The sequence below is a fragment of the Taudactylus pleione genome, unplaced genomic scaffold (genome assembly GCF_031769625.1).
Source record: "Taudactylus pleione unplaced genomic scaffold, aTauple2 ptg002560l, whole genome shotgun sequence".
Classification (NCBI taxonomy): Eukaryota; Metazoa; Chordata; class Amphibia; order Anura; family Myobatrachidae; genus Taudactylus; species Taudactylus pleione.
Window position 1 is genome coordinate 221,318 of NW_028286941.1, and position 21,377 is coordinate 242,694.

Sequence of the window (21,377 nt, forward strand, 5' to 3'; positions counted from 1 at the left end):
AAGGGCAGGGGCTGTGCGTTTCTACAAGGGCACAGGCTGTGCATTCAAACAGGTTTCACCTATTTCAAAACTGCGCACAGCACTTAAAATACAAGATGGTAAAATACAATATCACCCATAAATCTACAGTACATGGCGCCCTGCGCCTTCATTGTCCCCTTAAAAATGGTGCTTTGCAATGTGGGTTAACCCCTTCAGTCCCGGGGTGGCGAGTTTAGCCACATGTGGTCAGGCTCTGGCTACACCTAGTAACAAATCCAACTTTGACCAATTTGATACATATCCTCCCTTTTCTTCTTAAGGGTCCATAGGGATCCACAGGGATACAATGGGGTAATGTTGTTGAGAGAGCCAAACAGCTAAAGCTTTCAGCTCCCAGGATGCCGTGGGGCCTCTTCCATATATAACCTGCCCCTAGACTTCAGATGTTCATTTGGTGCGGCAGGATCAGACGCACCTCTGTAACGGGGGACGGCTCAGGTAGTCCCAAGCTTTTATTTTATGTTTTATTTTATTTTCTATGTGTTTGGGTTGGCAGTACTAAGCGTCTGAATTAAGACACAGATACTGCGACTCAATCTACCTCAACCGGCCCGTAACACCAGTAACGTCTCCGGTGATTTTGGCGGGTCACGGCAGAGCTTGCTAGCAGAGATGCTGGGACCCAGACTGCAACCGGATGCATGGAGATGTCGGGTAATGTGATTCCTCGCTTTCGGGAAATCGTGCGCGGTAGTCCTTCCTTCTAGTGTCAGAGACGCACCGGAAGACGCTGCTGTTTGGGCCCGGGATTGTCCGCGTCCTCACTACACCACCGGGGCCTTATCGTCTGACACACGGGGATCGTCAGCAGACTCTTCTGCTGCCACGAGGCCAGCGTACCCGGTCAGTTGACGCAGCTTAGGGGAGGTAGGTGCTCCCCCGCCATCTCCTCCCCAGACGCGGTCCCATCAAAGGTTTTCCTGCGTCTGGGTCACTCCTCCTACCCGCAACGTGTGTATGAGACGCTCACAGTCCACTATCGGTGCGCTGCTGTATCTGTAGGTCTCATGAGGTAATGGGTCAGTCTCCCTGTATACCTCTCCCATGTGCCAGGTATATGGTGCTCTATATCCTACCACGCCTCGTGTTTTCAGTAGCTGATTCTCAGAGCCCAGTGCAACTAAATGACATGTGCATTGTATGTGACTGTATCTGTCAGTTATAGCTATCACTGTGTTTCTCCTCATCCCTCTGTGGCAGGTGTGGGGGGTTTTCTGATGCTTTACATTTGCTTGTTGTATGTGAAGGTTGTTACATTGCATTGTTACTTTTATAATTGATATGTCAAAAAGTAAAGTGAATCAGGAGGGGGGTCATGTGCTGGTTTCATGTAAAGCCTGTTTGGTGGGCTTGTCCTCTCAGGACTTTATAACAGATAGCACAAAAACTATCCTGTATAAAGACCCACCTCACCAGTCCTGTATACCAGTCCCTGTACAGGAACCATCTTGGGTGTCCTTCTCGTCTCAGGTTATGAAGCAGTTTGTGGATCATGTTTGCCCCTCCTATACATCTTTCCTGGATGGATGCTTATGCCCACTCAAGTCAGAGTATGGCTCAGTCAGCTGTTACTACGGCACCTAAGCGCAAGTTATCTTTTTATCGATCTGCTCAGCATCTGGATTCAGACGCATCATCAGGGGAATCAGATGACGCGCAGGGTTCTTCAGGGTCTAGCTCTGGAGGACCATCTGTCCTCAGTGGATGTTCCTTCTTTGTTGAGGGCGGTTAATTCAATCCTAGATATTCAGGATGATGAACCAGCTCATAGTAAGAAGGCTCCAGTGTTTAATCACCGGAAGGTGGCCAAAACTGAGTTTTCTGTATCTGAGCAGCTCACTGAGCTTATGGAAGAGGCATGGGGTAACCCAGATTAACTGTTTTATGTGAATAAAAGACTAACATTGTTGTATCCTTTCCCAGCTTCTGTATGTACTAAGCGGGAGGTACCTCCTACTGTGGATGCTTATGTGACGCACTTAGTCAGAAATGCTACATTGCCTATTCCGTCAGCATCTTCTCTTAAGGATTCTACAGATGGGAAAATGTAAACATGTCTTAAGGCAATATGATCATCATCTGGAGCTATTATAGCCGGAGCCTGTGTAGCCAAAGCTGCTGAGGAATGGATGGGAGCATTGGAAGATTCACTACCAGATGCTACCAGAGAACAGATGGTGTATCTCCCACATACGGGAAGTGGCTTCCTATTTGGGAGAAGCTGCAATAGATGCTGGAATTTTAGCTTCTAAAGCATCAGCAGCTTCAATATTGGCACGCAGGGTCTTTTGGTTAAGATCCTGGAAAGCTGATACTGGATCAAAGAAGTTTCTGAAAACCTTACCTTTCTTCTGGAAATATACTTTTTGGACAATAAAATATGGGCAGTTTTCTTTTTTGGTCCTTTTGTCCTCAGGGACGAGTGAAGGAACAGTCTTCCCCCAAGCCGTCTAGTTTTCGCAGAACATCCAGGTGACAAACTAAGAGGTCTCGGCCGGCCAGACGTCCAGCTTCTAAGCTTGACGACAAACTCTCGGCCTGATAGAGCGGGCCTCCTCCTGGGGGATCCCAGGGTGGGAGGCCGACTTCTTCAAATTGCGGATTACTGGCATCAAACAACCACAGATGCCTGGGTCTGAGAAGTGGTCTCCCAGGGGTATGCCCTCACTTTTCGGAGGCATCCTCCCCAAGTTTTTTTGCACAGATTCTCCATCAGCTGTGGTCAAGGCCTTGGCCCTTCAGGAGGCCATTCACTCACTGCTGCAGGCAGGGGTAATAATCCTGGTTCCTATGTCTCAACAAGGAAGGGGTTATTATTCCAATCTATTTTTTGTTCAGAATCTGAATGGGTCTCATCGCCCTATTCTAAAGCTAAAAACCCTCAATTGGTTTAGCCATGTACCAAGGTTCCGTATGGAAACTCTCAGGTAAATTATTTCGGCAATGGAGCCGGGGGGATTTTATGGTACCCTGGACATTTAGGATGCGTATCTGCATGTTCCTATTATACCATCACACCAACAATTTCTACGGTTTTCTGTCCTTCAACAACATTACCAATTTCAGGCACTGCCCTTTGGCCTAACAACGCCAACCCGGGTATTTAGCAAAAAGCTTGGCTCCCAGCACCCCAACACAGCGGCGCAGAATAGCCGACTGCTGGGGGACATGAAGAGCCAGCTCCCTGTATCCCCAGGCACTGAGAGGGGGCACAGAGCCGGCTGCTGGGGGACATGGAGAGCCAGCTCCCTGTATCCCCAGGCACTGAGAGGGGGCACAGAGCCGGCTGCTGGGGGGACCGGAATGGCTGGCTCCCAATGCAGTCAGAAGTTCAATCCCGGGACTGCAGGGCTAAATGAGCGCGCCGGGCAACGTATAAAGTACCAATATTTAAAGTGTATAAGTGATTAAATGAAATGTGTGAACATTAAAGTGTAAGTGCAGCACCGAGCTGCAATACTGTGATGGGTAAAACCTGGTGCAGGGCGCCAGGCACAAAGTATGTATCTAAACCTGTAAAAAGTTTTCAATGTGTATTAAATATGTGTAATTTAGAGTAAAATTGCACTTACCTTGATTTCCCTGGACGGCCAGGGGATCCAGGGAAATAATGTGTGGGTTGCTGGATTCCCCAGCTACTTCCAGGGAAATAAAATGTCCTCTCATGCCTGAGAGTGGAATGAGGAGATGCATAGGACACAGGCTTATGCAGCCAGTTAATTATTTTCAGGGAGCTCCAAAAGGGCTTCCACCTCCGTGGCCAGGATACCCTGCCCGAGGAGCCTGCTTGCCCACCTCTGGAGCTCGGATTCAGGCAGAGGTGGCAGGCTTGGCCCCTTAGCAGATTCCTGGAAGTCCGTTTTGGAGGGAAAACTGTCCCTTGCAGACGGGAAGAAGCCGTGGGCATGCCGAGCTCTGCCAGTGGGCTCAAGTACAGTTGAGTAACAAAACTCGTATGGACAGTGGGGAGTGGTCAAAGACCATTGAGCAATAAACATCTTTGCCTTGAGTCTGCATCCTGCGACCAACAGAATTGCGCAAAACACTATTCCGTTCTTTGGCTGTTCTGGATTGAGCCAAGCCCTCTGCCAGCTACTGTGTAGAACCTGGTCCATTGTGTGGGATACAGAGTTATCTGCCGACACCAATCAGGAGGTGTGTCTCCGCAGCAGGTCGATGCATACGCATCAAACTGTTCCAGGTGCCGGCGGTAGGAGCCTGAGTGTATGTAAGAAGTGGTTCCAAAAGCCGATGGTAGAAATTGATGGTGGCAGCATGGTTTTATGCCCACGGTGGTTACTGGCGTTACGCAGGAATCCCTGATACCAAGTCCAAGTGGGGATCAAACACAACCTGTGATTGGGAGTTGAGGCTGAGGCTATCCGTTCACAACCAGACATAGACCTCATGGAATCTCGTCACAACCACAAGGTCCCCAGGTAGGGGTCCAGGTCCAGAGACCTATCTGCAGCATTCGTGGATGCATTGGCAGTAAGATGGGACATCAAGCTGGCGTATCTCTTTCCTCCAATTTCCCTCCTCCCAAGAATCCTCAGGAAATTCAAGCAGGAAGATTGTTCAGTAATACTAGTGGCTCTGGCTTGGCCCAGACGTTATTGGTTCACAGACATGCAGAATCTGTCCATAGTCCGTATCCTCTTCCTCTATGGCAGGATCTGTTAACGCAGGGTCCCTGCCGGCATCCAGATTTGCCTCGTCTGTCTTTGATGGCGTGGCTCTTGAGTCTTCCATTTTAAGAGCCAAAGGTTTCTCCAGCTCTGTGATTCAAACGATGCTTAGAGCATGGAGTTTTGTGAGTTCAGCCTCCTTTTGTTCCACCGGTAGCACCGTGGGATCTGTCTGTGGTTCCTAAGAGGCTACAAGCTCCCCCATTTGATCCTCTGGACTCTGTAGACTTGACATGGTTGACAGAGAAGACACTTTTTCTCCTCGCTATCTCTTCTGCTCGCAGAGTCTCTGATTTGGCAGCCCTCTATTGTCGCTCCCCATTTTTTATTTTTCACCAGGATAAAGCTGTTTTTCGTACAAGGGAGGGTTACCTTCCTAAGGTAGTGTCCCGGTTTCATGTGAATGAAGAAATTGTAGTTCCAGCTTTTCAGGCTCCAGACCTCTCTGTAGGTGAAGCCTCCCTGGTTAGAAAATCAGACTCTTTTTGTATTATATGGTTTTCACTAACGAGGATGGCAGCTAGTAAGCAGTCTCTGGTGAGATGGCTACGCATGACTGTCTCTCAGGTGTACACACAGGCTGATCTCCCTGTTCCAAGCACGGAGACAGCACATTCTAGTCTAGTCTGTAGTGCCATCATGGGCTTTTAGTCGTAATGCCTCTGATGAGCAATTGTGCAAGGCGGCCACGTGGTCTTCTGTCACAGTTTTCTTAGGCTCTATGCCTTTAATACTTTTGCCTATCAGGATGCTTACTTTGGGCGATGAGTTCTCCTTTCTGCTCAGGAGCGTCCCCCACCCTTAGGGGAACTGCTTTAGGACATCCCCATGGTATACCTGTGGATCCCTATGGACCCTGAAGAAGAAAATTAGAGTTATGGTAGACTTACCATTGATAACTCCTTTTCTTCGAAGTCCATAGTGTCCACAGGAAGCCAACCCTGACGCACCTGGCTGCATTGGGTAAATTGTATTTTCTTTCGCTCACGGATTCCCTCTGATCTTGTGTAAGAGTATTTCTGGTGTACGATTTCTCTTCCTTCTCCTCTATCCTTCTCCTTCCTTGAGGTTTGTTTACAAATTTGAAGGCCTGTGGCTATGGCCGGGGTATACTGTGTGTGGAGGAGGTCCCAGGGCATCCTGGGAGCTGAAAGCTTTAACTGTTTGGTGCCCGGATCTCTCCAACCACATTACCCCATGTTATCCCTGTGGACCCTATGGACTTCGAAGAAAAAGAGTTCTCAGTAGTAAGTCTACCATACAGTATCTCTTATTTTTTCTTTCTTGTCTTTTTATGATTAGTATGCATAGTTATGTGATGATATAAGCAGTGCTTGACGTCAGCCGGTATACAAGCACTGCCATTGAACATTTTTTTTTTTTTTTTGGTCAAATACCATGAGCGGCTGAGCTGAGTGCAGATGGTGGCCTTCGTCCGCTACCCTGACACTGTCTACGGGCCAGGCGGCAGCAGCATAGTTCTCTCCCTCCTCCCAGAGCAGCTAGGGGCCGGTCACCTCCTCCTCCCTGCCTTCAAGCACCTGCAGCAGCCAGAGTGACTGTCAGAGAGGGACCACGGAGCCTCCCCAGACAGTCCGACATGAGTGAAAGTGCAACAGGAAAGCTGGTGTGGTGGGCAGGTACGGGGAGATACATGATGGGCAATTATTATGCTCCTCTCCCCCCAACTCTGGGTGTAACAGTGCCACTATTGTCTGATAACTTCTTCTCATTAAGCTAAATTGCAAGCTCTTCAGCTCAATTGGAACCTCTTTTGAGGGTATAGCTAACACATGATTAACACGTATTTACATGACCGTATTTACATGACCTGTCTCTGTCAGTCTCCCTTAATGACTCTGTATCTCACTCTTAGCAAATCAGCAAACTAGATTGCAAGTTCCTAAAGCCACGTACCCACTACGTGATAGTAATGAGCGATTGCACGGTTACAACATCGTAATCGTGCAGTCGCTCATTAATTGTGAACTATAATGTCGGAAACGACCAGCGATGCGCGCTCCCGCTGGTCATCTCCGACATCAATCATCAGCTGAACATGCCGGTAAGTCTGCTGATAACGATAGATTGGGCATGTTCAGGGATGAGGGAGGGAGCCTACACTGAACAACCAATCAGTGTAGGCACTACAGGGGAAGTTGAATGACGGTCCCTAGTCGCGTAGTGGATATGCAGCCTTAGAACCTCATTTTCCAGTGCAGTGTAGCACATGCATTGCTGAGGGTAAAGCTAAATTGTATCGCACCCCCCACCCTCAGCACTATTTATATTCCTGCATCTCTTTCCCCAGCTCTTTATCTACTAGTCACACTGATGTCTCTAGCTTATCCTCACAAGGCTAGATTGTAAGCTCTTCTGACCAGTCTCATTCTCCTGCTAAGGGTAGAGCAGGTATATGATTATATCCTGCACTGTTTTGCATTCCTGGATCTTCCTTTCTGAAGCTCTGGGTCTACCAGTCCTCATTAGGATGCTGTAGATTATTCTCATCATGCGGGATTGGGTAAGGAAGTAGTGAGAGATGGATGCCACACCCCTCATAACACATAGTCACGCCCCTCATGGCATGTGGCCAAACCCTTTTTTGCGCGGCATAGGCGCGAACACTCAAATTTCCCACTTCGACCACTGGATATAAGTGCAACATATGGGTACTGAGCATAGTGACACAAAGTCCTGCATGTTACAAATGAATACACCGGCTTGTAGAATTGTGTACGGATACATATATAACTCTACTTACAGAACACTTATAGGAGGTCGTCCTCCATAGCGCAGATCTACACAACTACTACCTTCAGTAATATGCATTTATCCATAGAAGGACTTATGTTTTGGCTCTATGTCCCTTTTAAAAAGAGCTTATTTCTGAAAAGTAGCAACCTTTATTTTCTTCTGCTTTATCCCCGCTGACCACTGTGCTCACTCAGCCCTTCCAGGTGGATTGTTCTTCGCATGCAGTGTAATATGCAGACCTTTTACTTTTTGACTTTTCAGCGTTGGTTGCATTGAAATATCTCCTGCTTCATCTGCTGCTCTCAGGGTGCCCGATAATGCCATCTGCCATTACTTTCCCCCTTCAGTGTGGTCTTCTTGTGTCCGGCTCTCCCCAGCAAGTCTCCTTTCTCCGGTCTGCACATCGGCCATCGCGTCTATATTGTGGCTTCCATCCTGTATGGCCCAGTACCGCGGGTCTCTCATGTTCGGCTAATGCCCAGCTCTCCAGGATTCCTCTCTGACCTGCACGTGGGGGGGTCCATGTCAGTGCTGCGGTATCCGCTCTGCACAACCTAGTGGTGCTGGTCTCTGGTGTCCGGCTCTCCAGGTCTCTTCTCTATGACCTACACATGGGGGGGCCATGTCAGTGCTGCAGTATCCGCTCTGCACAACCTAGTGGTCCTGATCTCTGGCTCTCCAGGTCTCTTCTCTATGACCTGCACGTGGGGGGGCTATGTCAGTGCTGCGGTATCCGCTCTGCACAACCTAGTGGTCCTGGTCTCTGGTGTCTGGCTCTCCAGGTCTCTTCTCTATGACCTTCACGTGGGGGGGCCATGTCAGTGCTGCGGTATCTGCTCTGCACAACCTAGTGGTCCTGGTCTCTGGTGTCTGGCTCTCCAGGTCTCTTCTCTATGACCTGCACGTGGGGGGGCTATGTCAGTGCTGCGGTATCCGCTCTGCACAACCTAGTGGTCCTGGTCTCTGGTGTCTGGCTCTCCAGGTCTCTTCTCTATGACCTTCACGTGGGGGGGCCATGTCAGTGCTGCGGTATCTGCTCTGCACAACCTAGTGGTCCTGGTCTCTGGTGTCTGGCTCTCCAGGTCTCTTCTCTATGACCTTCACGTGGGGGGGCCATGTCAGTGCTGCGGTATCTGCTCTGCACAACCTAGTGGTGCTGGTCTCTGGTGTCCGGCTCTCCCGCTCAGGTCTTCCCTCTCCGGGCAGCACGTGGTCACCACGCCTGTACTGCAGCATTTGCCCAGTGTCACCATGTAGCTCGGGTCTGACTTCTTGGTTGAATTTTCATAGGTGGCCGGGGGATATTATGCCTCCCTTGCCTGCTGCTATCCCTTCTACCGGCGGGCTTTGTGTATAAGCCAATCGGCATCCTTCACGGTAGTACCGGGAGCCTGCTAAAATGTGTCCTCGTCCAGAGGCTCGTCCCCCAGAAGTCTCTTGATATCATTCTTAATTTAGAAAGAGCCAGAAATACCCGCACAGATAAAGTATAAATAATATGGAGAAGGTCCTTCCTTATAATGACCACATCACTCACATATATTGTAATGTTCTTAAGGTGCGTCCTGGAATAATAGTCATACAAATAGCAACAAAGAACAAAGTTTTCCTTAATGGGGCATTCCCGGACCTATATCTGTACAATATGACACAATGTCATCAACTGGTGTGGTGTTTAACAAAAATGAAAATATATAACTATGGGAAATCCAGTTGATGACATTGCGTCATATTGTACAGATATAGGTCCGGGAATGCCCCATTCGTTCTTTGTTGCTATTTGTAATCATTCTTACTTTGCAAACGATCTAGGCAGGTGTGCAGGTTTTTTCCACAATACTGTATGTAACGTGATTTTGAGACAGAGTGAATGTTGGTGAGACAGTTCAGAGTCGAGGATGACACCTAGGCAGCGAGCTTGTGGGTCGAGGTGGATTGTCAAATTATCAACAGTGATAGAGAGATCAGGTTGGTAACTGTTATTGGCCGGTGGTAATAATATTAATTCTGTTTTGGAAATATTAAGTTTCAGGTGGCGAGATGACATCTAAGATGAAATAGCAGAAATATATTCAGTGACACGGACCAGTACAGATGGAGATAAATCTGGGGAGGATAGGTAGATTTGAGTGTCATCCGCATACAGATGGTTCTGAAATCCAAAAGGGCGGATTAGTTTGCCAAGAGAGATGGTATAGATTGAGAAAAGCAAAGGACCTAATACTGAGACCTGCGCTTTCCAACTGATAGAGGTAGCGAGGAGGAGGCAAAATCAGAAAAACAAACTGTGAAAGAGCGATTACATCGGTAGGATGAGAACCAAGATAGGACAGTGACCTGAAGACCTGCGGACTGTAATGTTTGTATGAGAAGAGAGTGGTCAACATTGTCAAAAGCAGTAGAGAGATCTAGAAGAATTAGAAGGGAATAATGGCCTTCAGTCTTGGCAGTGACCAGATCACATTCTTGGGAATGAAAGCCGGACTGATGTGGTTTTAATAAGTTGTGTGAGTTAAGATAGTGTGTCAGGTGAGTGTAGGCAATTCTTAGGTCGCTTTGAGGACCATGGGAGCTGGGAGGGGATGTAGTGCATATGCCAGTGGGATCAGGGTACCAGGGTAAGGTACCTGGGCTACCAGGATGTCCGGGTAAGTATCTGCTACGGGTCAGGGATGGGGGGGTTAACTTTAGGGACCCCAGGGGGAAATTAAGGTTATGCACCCCCTGCCCAGTTAGACATAGGCTGCAGGAAGGGGGAGTTAGGGTTAGGCACCGCCAGGGCGGAGGTTAGGGATAGGCACCCCCCCCCCGAGATGGTTAGGCACCACCAAGGGAGGGTTAGGGGGGGATAGGCTACTTACCAGCCGGCGTTGGGATTTTCAATAGTCAGGTTTCCGGAGTTGGGATTTCAGATGGCGCCAGTATTTCATACCCAACCTGCTGGGAGATAGGACGGTAATTTGTAAGAGAGTTCATGTCGGTGATTACTCCCATTCTGAAGAAAACAAAATTCTGTGTGCTTGACCAGTGATGGAAATATACCAGCAGAGAAAGAGAGATTGCAGATTTTAGTTAGGGTTGGGATGAGCACTGGAGACAGAGATTTACTGATTTGTGAGAGTATAGGATCTAGAGGAGCGGTAATAGAGTAGGAGGATGAGAAGTGTAAATACTTTGGCACATTCTCTTCATTTGACCCCACAAATGTAGACAGAGAGTTCAGGTCGGGAATTGAGCAGGTCACTGGCTGAGGAAGAGCATACCATTTCATTTAGGATATTATCAATCTTGACCTTGAAATAGGAGACAAGATCTTGTGCACTGACTGTAGCCGGTGAGTTGGGTGAGGGAGGGGTAAAAAGTGATTTAAATATTTTAGAAAGTCACTTGGGGTTAGAGGCATTGGCAGAGATGAGAGACTGGAAATATGTTTGTTTGACAGCATCCAGAGCATTACGATAAGAGTGGTAGATAGTTTTATATGTGAGGAAGTCATTTGGAGTATAAGGTTTACGCCACTGACGTTCTACTTTTACATAGACTTTTTGTAGTTGTCTTGTTACTGTAGAATACGATGACTAACGTCTAAGTCCACGCGAAGTGTGATGGGTAGCTGGAGCTACTTCATCGAGAGCTATTTCTAGAGCCTGGTTCACGTGTGAAGCAGCAGTCTCAGGATAAGTGAATGTAGAAATTATTAAGAGTAGTGGGCGCAGAGATGTGGAACGTTTTTGAGAGTTAACAGCATTAATATTTCTGCGGGTTTTAGGAGGTTTGGTTGATTTCACTGACATTGAGGATGATGTAATGGAGGAGAGCATGCAGGGGATAAGGGTGTGATGTGAGAGAGGGAAAGGAGCGTTAGTGACACTGAGGGTGATGTAATGGAGGAGAGCGTGCAGGGGATAAGGGTGTGATGTGAGAGAGGGAAAGGAGCGTTAGTGACACTGAGGGTGATGTAATGGAGGAGAGCGTGCAGGGGATAAGGGTGTGATGTGAGAGAGGGAAAGGAGCGTTAGTGACACTGAGGGTGATGTAATGGAGGAGAGCATGCAGGGGATAAGGGTGTGATGTGAGAGAGGGAAAGGAGCGTTAGTGACACTGAGGGTGATGTAATGGAGGAGAGCGTGCAGGGGATAAGGGTGTGATGTGAGAGAGGGAAAGGAGAGTTAGTGACACTGAGGGTGATGTAATGGAGGAGAGCGTGCAGGGGATAAGGGTGTGATGTGAGAGAGGGAAAGGAGTGTTAGTGACACTGAGGGTGATGTAATGGAGGAGAGCGTGCAGGGGATAAGGGTGTGATGTGAGAGGGAAAGGAGCGTTAGTGACACTGAGGGTTATGTAATGGAGGAGAGAGTGCAGGGGATAAGGGTGTGATGTGAGAGAGGGAAAGGAGCATTAGTGACACTGAGGGTGATGTAATGGAGGAGAGCGTGCAGGGGATAAGGGTGTGACGTGAGAGGGAAAGGAGCGTTAGTGACACTGAGGGTGATGTAATGGAGGAGAGTGTGCAGGGGATAAGGGTGTGATGTGAGAGAGGGAAAGGAGTGTTAGTGACACTGAGGGTGATGTAATGGAGGAGAGTGCAGGGGATAAGGGTGTGATGTGAGAGAGGGAAAGGAGCGTTAGTGACACTGTGGGTGATGTAATGGAGGAGAGTGTGCAGGGGATAAGGGTGTGATGTGAGAGAGGGAAAGGAGCGTTAGTGACACTGAGGGTTATGTAATGCAGGAGAGCGTGCAGGGGATAAGGGTGTGATGTGAGAGAGGGAAAGGAGCGTTAGTGACACTGAGGGTGATGTAATGGGGGAGAGCGTGCAGGGGATAGAGCTGTGATGTGAGAGAGGGAAAGGAGCGTTAGTGACACTGTGGGTGATGTAATGGAGGAGAGTGCAGGGGATAAGGGTGTGATGTGAGAGAGGGAAAGGAGCGTTAGTGACACTGAGGGTGATGTAATGGAGGAGAGCGTGCAGGGGATAAGGGTGTGATGTGAGAGAGGGAAAGGAGAGTTAGTGACACTGAGGGTGATGTAATGGAGGAGAGCGTGCAGGGGATAAGGGTGTGATGTGAGAGAGGGAAAGGAGTGTTAGTGACACTGAGGGTGATGTAATGGAGGAGAGCGTGCAGGGGATAAGGGTGTGATGTGAGAGGGAAAGGAGCGTTAGTGACACTGAGGGTTATGTAATGGAGGAGAGAGTGCAGGGGATAAGGGTGTGATGTGAGAGAGGGAAAGGAGCATTAGTGACACTGAGGGTGATGTAATGGAGGAGAGCGTGCAGGGGATAAGGGTGTGACGTGAGAGGGAAAGGAGCGTTAGTGACACTGAGGGTGATGTAATGGAGGAGAGTGTGCAGGGGATAAGGGTGTGATGTGAGAGAGGGAAAGGAGTGTTAGTGACACTGAGGGTGATGTAATGGAGGAGAGTGCAGGGGATAAGGGTGTGATGTGAGAGAGGGAAAGGAGCGTTAGTGACACTGTGGGTGATGTAATGGAGGAGAGTGTGCAGGGGATAAGGGTGTGATGTGAGAGAGGGAAAGGAGCGTTAGTGACACTGAGGGTGATGTAATGGAGGAGAGCGTGCAGGGGATAAGGGTGTGATGTGAGAGAGGGAAAGGAGCGTTAGTGACACTGAGGGTGATGTAATGGAGGAGAGCGTGCAGGGGATAAGGGTGTGATGTGAGAGGGAAAGGAGCGTTAGTGACACTGAGGGTTATGTAATGGAGGAGAGAGTGCAGGGGATAAGGGTGTGATGTGAGAGAGGGAAAGGAGTGTTAGTGACACTGAGGGTGATGTAATGGAGGAGAGTGCAGGGGATAAGGGTGTGATGTGAGAGAGGGAAAGGAGCGTTAGTGACACTGTGGGTGATGTAATGGAGGAGAGTGTGCAGGGGATAAGGGTGTGATGTGAGAGAGGGAAAGGAGCGTTAGTGACACTGAGGGTTATGTAATGCAGGAGAGCGTGCAGGGGATAAGGGTGTGATGTGAGAGAGGGAAAGGAGCGTTAGTGACACTGAGGGTGATGTAATGGAGGAGAGCGTGCAGGGGATAAGGGTGTGATGTGAGAGAGGGAAAGGAGCGTTAGTGACACTGTGGGTGATGTAATGGAGGAGAGTGTGCAGGGGATAAGGGTGTGATGTGAGAGAGGGAAAGGAGCGTTAGTGACACTGAGGGTTATGTAATGGAGGAGAGCGTGCAGGGGATAAGGGTGTGATGTGAGAGAGGGAAAGGAGCGTTAGTGACACTGAGGGTGATGTAATGGAGGAGAGCATGCAGGGGATAAGGGTGTGATGTGAGAGAGGGAAAGGAGCGTTAGTGACACTGAGGGTGATGTAATGGAGGAGAGTGCAGGGGATAAGGGTGTGATGTGAGAGAGGGAAAGGAGCGTTAGTGACTGGGTGATGTTATGGAGGAGAGCGTGCAGGGGATAGAGCTGTGATGTGAGAGAGGGAAAGGAGCGTTAGTGACACTGAGGGTGATGTAATGGAGGAGAGCGTGCAGGGGATAAGGGTGTGATGTGAGAGAGGGAAAGGAACGTTAGTGACACTGTGGGTGATGTAATGGAGGAGAGCGTGCAGGGGATAAGGATGTGATGTGAGAGAGTGAAAGGAGCATTAGTGACACTGAGGGTGATGTAATGGGGGAGAGCGTGCAGGGGATAGAGCTGTGATGTGAGAGAGGGAAAGGAGCGTTAGTGACACTGAGGGTGATGTAATGGAGGAGAGCGTGCAGGGGATAAGGGTGTGATGTGAGAGAGGGAAAGGAGCGTTAGTGACACTGAGGGTGATGTAATGGAGGAGAGCGTGCAGGGGATAAGGGTGTGATGTGAGAGAGGGAAAGGAGCGTTAGTGACACTGAGGGTGATGTAATGGAGGAGAGCGTGCAGGGTATAAGGGTGTGATGTGAGAGAGGGAAAGGAGCGTTAGTGACACTGAGGGTGATGTAATGGAGGAGAGCGTGCAGGGGATAAGGGTGTGATGTGAGAGGGAAAGGAGCGTTAGTGACACGGAGGGTTATGTAATGGAGGAGAGAGTGCAGGGGATAAGGGTGTGACGTGAGAGAGGGAAAGGAGCGTTAGTGACACTGAGGGTGATGTAATGGAGGAGAGTGTGCAGGGGATAAGGGTGTGATGTGAGAGAGGGAAAGGAGTGTTAGTGACACTGAGGGTGATGTAATGGAGGAGAGTGCAGGGGATAAGGGTGTGATGTGAGAGAGGGAAAGGAGCGTTAGTGACACTGTGGGTGATGTAATGGAGGAGAGTGTGCAGGGGATAAGGGTGTGATGTGAGAGAGGGAAAGGAGCGTTAGTGACACTGAGGGTGATGTAATGGAGGAGAGCGTGCAGGGGATAAGGGTGTGATGTGAGAGAGGGAAAGGAGCGTTAGTGACACTGAGGGTGATGTAATGGAGGAGAGAGTGCAGGGGATAAGGGTGTGATGTGAGAGGGAAAGGAGCGTTAGTGACACTGAGGGTTATGTAATGGAGGAGAGAGTGCAGGGGATAAGGGTGTGACGTGAGAGAGGGAAAGGAGCGTTAGTGACACTGAGGGTGATGTAATGGAGGAGAGTGTGCAGGGGATAAGGGTGTGATGTGAGAGAGGGAAAGGAGTGTTAGTGACACTGAGGGTGATGTAATGGAGGAGAGTGCAGGGGATAAGGGTGTGATGTGAGAGAGGGAAAGGAGCGTTAGTGACACTGTGGGTGATGTAATGGAGGAGAGTGTGCAGGGGATAAGGGTGTGATGTGAGAGAGGGAAAGGAGCGTTAGTGACACTGAGGGTGATGTAATGGAGGAGAGCGTGCAGGGGATAAGGGTGTGATGTGAGAGAGGGAAAGGAGCGTTAGTGACACTGAGGGTGATGTAATGGAGGAGAGCGTGCAGGGGATAAGGGTGTGATGTGAGAGAGGGAAAGGAGCGTTAGTGACACTGTGGGTGATGTAATGGAGGAGAGTGTGCAGGGGATAAGGGTGTGATGTGAGAGAGGGAAAGGAGCGTTAGTGACACTGAGGGTTATGTAATGGAGGAGAGCGTGCAGGGGATAAGGGTGTGATGTGAGAGAGGGAAAGGAGCGTTAGTGACACTGAGGGTGATGTAATGGAGGAGAGCATGCAGGGGATAAGGGTGTGATGTGAGAGAGGGAAAGGAGCGTTAGTGACACTGAGGGTGATGTAATGGAGGAGAGTGCAGGGGATAAGGGTGTGATGTGAGAGAGGGAAAGGAGCGTTAGTGACACTGTGGGTGATGTAATGGAGGAGAGTGTGCAGGGGATAAGGGTGTGATGTGAGAGAGGGAAAGGAGCGTTAGTGACACTGAGGGTGATGTAATGGGGGAGAGCGTGCAGGGGATAGAGCTGTGATGTGAGAGAGGGAAAGGAGCGTTAGTGACACTGAGGGTGATGTAATGGAGGAGAGAGTGCAGGGGATAAGGGTGTGATGTGAGAGAGGGAAAGGAGCGTTAGTGACACTGAGGGTGATGTAATGGGGGAGAGCGTGCAGGGGATAAGGGTGTGATGTGAGAGAGGGAAAGGAGCGTAGTCTGGTGAATACTAGAACAAGGCAGTGGCCTGATGAGTAGAGGAGTCAGTCCATTGGGAGAGGCCAAGGGGTAAATTTACTAAGAAGGGAATTCTATTAAGAAGAGATGTTGCCCATAGCAACCACAGATTCCAGGTATTATCTTCTAGAAGGTGCTAGATAAATGAGAAGTAGAATCTGATTGGTTGCTTAGGGCAACAGCACTTCTTAAATAGAACTCCCATCTTACTAAATTTACCTTCAAGAGAGGAGGTAACAGAGTAGTTTGGAGGCACGAGGAGATTGTGGACGGTCAATGGGGATGTTGAAATCACCCATATTAATGGTGGAGATGTCTGATGATGGGAAGTGAGGGAGCCCGACAGAAAAATGTTCCAGAAATTAAGTGGGTGGTCCAGGTGGGCGATAGCAGCAATGCGCAGAGAGAAAGGGGTGAACGTCCTGATGGAATTTACTTCAAATTATATAAATGTGAGTGAGGGTACCTGTGCGATAACTGGATATGTGATAGATTGGGAGAGTAATAGTCCTACCCCACCTCACATACCTTCAGGCCTGATAATTGTAAAGGAGAAGTGTAAGTTACTATGAAAGAGTGCAGCAGCAAAGGGAGTGTCTGATTGTGTGAGCCATGTTTCTGTTATTGCCAGAAGGTTGCTGTTATTTGAGATAGAGGTCATGGATGGATGTTAGCTTGTTGCAGACAGAGCACATTTTAGTGGCCTGGAGGGTGATGGGAGGCATGTGATGTTTCTGCGGTTTGCTGGATTTATATTGCGTTGTGGGTGTGGTATGTGGGTGGGGCCTGGATTTGGTGATATGTCACCAGCTAATAGAAGCAGCAGGAGAGAGATATAAATAGAGTTGTGGGAGGCGTAAGAAAGATTTATATGGCGACTGTTTGAGAATCCTACAGATCACCTGAAGGATCCCTGGTTGGTGGGGCTTAGGGTACTATCTGAGCTGCCAGCTATATCAATCATTGGCAGAATGATCTTATAACGTGTTACTTTCCCACCTTTGTGTCCACAGAGTAAGCTCAGCTCCGTCAGTCTGCGTGGGATCAGTACCTCCACCAATGACATGAGTGCAGAGGACTTCCATGGGAACTACGCCTTTGAGGGCATCGGCGATGACGACTTGTGAGGCTCGGAGAAGGTCCCTTCTATTGAGGAGTTATTCCCCTCCATGGTCACCAAGGCTGACGCTTCTAATGGCGTTGTGCTAATCACCAGCAGAGAGAGGAGATCAGCTGCCAACACTAATCCTTATATGTAGCGATCAGTTTGCACTTATACGTCTGAGATTTGCACAGATTGGGAGCAGCCAGGCTGCCCCCCGATACTCTCATTAATTTAACTCTTTGTAAGCCAGCTCCATCTGCTGCTCAGTGAATGAATGGTGGATTTGCAATATTCTTTCTAGAAGATGAGGCCCTAATATATAATAATATATATGTATTAGTCACGTCATTTCATTATCTAGTAACACATCCCCCTGACAAGTGCCATTATGTCACCAAATGAATGACATTCGTACTTTACCTACCGATCCGCGTATACCCCAGAACCCAGGGCGCACTATTGCCAGTTTTACTCAGTGTAATGAGCTTATTTACAGCCAGAATACATGGAGCGCAGCGTTACAGGTATACACGCTTTTCCATGTAGTGCCAACAGTGACCAAGGGGTAATCCCAAATTGTGTGATGCTTTTCTGCCAGACGTGCACATTATATGACATTATACTGCTGGATTATAAGATGTATAACTGGACGGCTGCCGCTTGGAACCCATTGATGGTGGAATGTTGGCGCTTGTGATGGGGTGTTTGTGCTTGTACCCCCTGTATGCCGCGGTGCTGCCGTTCATACCCTGTGCATTGTGGGGTGCTGCCTCTTGTGCTCTCCAGACGTTACACCCTGTGCGTGGCTGGATGATCTGCTATGCCCTGTGTATCCCCGGCTGCTCCCGCCGCACACGGTGTGTCCCCAAGTGCTCCCGCCGCACACGGTGTCCCCCCCCGGCTGCTCCCATCATGCCCTGTGTATCCCCAAGTGCTCCCGCCGCACACGGTGTATCCCCCGGCTGCTCCAATCATGCCCTGTGTATCCCCGGCTGCTCTCGCCGCACACGGTGTGTCCCCCGGCTGCTCCCGCCGCACACGGTGTGTCCCCCGGCTGCTCCCATCATGCCCTGTGTATCCCCAAGTGCTCCCGCCGCACACGGTGTGTCCCCCGGCTGCTCCCATCATGCCCTGTGTATCCCCAAGTGCTCCCGCCGCACACGGTGTGTCCCCTGGCTGCTCCCATCATGCCCCGTGTCTCGCCAGCTGCTCCCATCATACCCCGTGTCTCCCCAGCTGCTCCCATCATGCCCCGTGTCTCCCCAGCTGCTCCCGCTTGTACTTTGTATATCGCCATCTTTTATATGAGACATCTGAATGATCTGCTAGAATCACGGCTGCACTGCGCTCGCTAGAAGTAACTGGACGAGGCTTTCAGCATCTGATTTGTCTTCAGAGCTGCCAAATTAGGGTTAGTTGAAGATGTACATATATAAATATATATAAAGCTGATTGATTTATGATAAATGATTTTTTTATGAGGAGACGGAATGATCTTTTCTCCAGGTTCTGATCCTCCCGCTTGTATGGAACATGTAGTGCTCATGTCTTGCTGTGTTTCCAGACTGACTGGTTATCTCCCAGTAATAATAACCCGTTTACATTAAATGCTATCACAGCTAAGCAGTGTCAGAGTTGTGCTTGGAAACGTTCCATACAGAATGTAAGGGAGAACCTCAGTGATTTGCTAATGAATGTCGCTATTATCAGATTGTGTCGGCATTATATCAGCAAGCTCAGACCGTCGGCGTTCCATCAATGACCCGCCAGGTTTTCCACTCCTATAACGAGAACCTGGCCGTGAACCTAACACTTAGACTTCATTAACGAATAAAGAACCATTAACTTCATAGCCTCAATCAGACGTGCGCCTGAGGGACCCCCAGCCTGTGAGCTCCGGGGGACACATAAATGTTCTCTTCCAGTAACTGGTTCTAAAACCATTTCCAATGACTTTGTCCAGCACCAGCCCAGTGTATAAAAGCTCTAAGTAGAGTGCGTCCAGCAAATCATAGCGGGATCCTAAGTAGCCCAGGTAATCCATTCTCTGTCCTATCTCATTGTGTCTATGAGTCCACCATCATCATCATCATCATCATCAGGTGGGACTGCAGCATGTGTGTGATTGGCTACAGGTCGGACCTACCCAGGAGAAGGTGGCATTGCAGGAAATGTATATATGTAGTCACTATTCACCACAGAGAAGTCTGCTCCATATCGCACTGAGGCACAGGGAAGAAACGTTTATTACCCGTTATTTGTATAGTGCACACATATTCCGCAGCGCTTTACAGAGAGTATCTGGCCATTCACACCAGTCCCTGCCCCAGTGGAGCTTACACTCCATATCGCATGTACACACATATACACATACACATGTACACATATACACATACATATACACACACACATACATACACACATATACATGTACACATACACACACACACACACACACACTCACTAAGGGTCATTTTTTTGTCAGGAGCCAGTAACCCACCAGTATATTTTTGGATTATGGGAGGAAACTAGAAAACCTGGAGCAAATCCTTGCAGACACAGAGAGAATATACAAACTACACACAGTTAAGGCTGTGGTGGGAATGTAACCCAAGACCTCAGTGCTGTGAGCCAGTAATTCTAACCACTATGCAAACCATACGGCTTCTTCCCATTCTGTGTTCTTTCCGTTATGAATGTGATGCTATATTACAGATTCTTTACCTGAAGCCACGGCCCTTTGGTGGTAGGATGTCACTAGTGGCGAGACACGGAAGTTTTATATCTCTGCTAAAGATAAGACCTTAAAAACTGATTAACTAAAACGATAAAACTGCGTCATGGACTGGGATTGTATTAGTTGTCTCCTCAGTGTAAGGGACAAGTGTGTGAGCCTCTTGGTTCCCGGTTATATTAATATATAATTGGGCCACTGGTTAGACAATGAGATACATGGCAACTACTAAGTGAGACAACGGTGTAGACGTGAAATACTTTCATCGATTTGGCTTAAGAAGCACATTTCCCCCAAAGACAGCCGTCAACAAACAGGCTTCGGGCATCACTAGAAAGGTACAATCCTAAATTCCCGATAGGGTGACTGGATTCCCTCAGTAACTGCCTGTTATTGTCTCCACCCACTGCGCTGTGGACGGGTAACACTCTGCTACCACCAAACTCCTACAATCAGTGCCTAAAACCTCTTCCACCCAGGCTTCTACCACCGGTGCCTGGAACAGCTTACGGGTGTGTGTGGGCACTGCTGCATCACTTCCTGGATAGTGTCGGCTTCCACTGGTCCCTCCATGGATCAGGCTCTGCACGGTAGCTGGCAGAGGGCTTTAGCTTGGAGACACTGGTCTCAATCCAGAAGAACCGGAGAACGGAGCAGCGGGTTGCACTATTCTGTTGATCACTAGAAACAAGCGTCGTAAAGGCATGTTTATTGCTCAATGTCTTGAAAAAGACTCCACAGTATACAGGTATTAATCAGAAGTACAGACCTCTCCGAGAGTCAGGATATCTATACACATACAGGGGTTACATGTCCTCTGTCAGATCTGTAGTGGGAAGTGGACCTGGGCTGGGTGCAGGTAAGTCCTTGTCAGCAGTTTCCTGATATTGGAACGAGGCTGGACGCAGGGGGTACTTGTTCATGAAGGTCTCCGCCTTTGCTGGATGATGTGGAGGATGGAGATCACAGGGAAAAGGGAACTAAACCCCACCGGTATGCAAAGCGCGGCTCTGAGACGCTGAGGTATGGGAACCTGGTACTGGTGCTGACTGGGAATGCTGGTGGAGGCGGCTCTGTAACATAACGCAGGTAGCGGCAGATTACAGGAACTAAGAGCGGAGCACTGGCAGTGGCACTATGAACTGGAGCTGGCAACAAACTAATTCACCAACTGGGACACTGGAGGTAACCGAGACGAGCACTGAGAACCAGCACTCAGACTCAGACTAGCTGTGTTTTACGCTGCACTGAGAACTCCCAGGAAGCCCAATGCTGGAGCTGGATTGGCTCATAGTAAATCACTCAGACTGGATTGGCTTTTCCTGACGTGACCAAATCCAAAATGGCGCCACCCAGCAGCGCTAGTACAGACTTCCAGCCACAGCAGCTCCAAGATGCCAGAAACCCAGCGCTGCCTCACACGGATCTGCCTGCACACCACGCTATCCGCCAGCAGACTGCCCCCTCGCCAAACGGAACCCGTCAGAGTGCCCGGACTGGCAAGT

The 21,377-nt window shown here is 49.1% G+C and overlaps 1 protein-coding gene across 1 annotated transcript in view; it reads left to right on the forward strand.

Annotated features, from left to right (window-relative positions):
- Nucleotides 1–18,761, forward strand: part of SNX17 (sorting nexin 17) — a 122,492-nt gene extending 103,731 nt beyond the window's left edge. Inside the window, exon 15 of the mRNA XM_088466145.1 lies at nt 17,047–18,761. Within this exon, the coding sequence (XP_088322271.1) occupies nt 17,047–17,160 (114 nt within the window). The 3' untranslated portion in view covers nt 17,161–18,761. The remainder of the gene's footprint in view (nt 1–17,046) is intronic.
- The last annotated feature ends 2,616 nt before the right edge of the window (nt 18,762–21,377 follow it).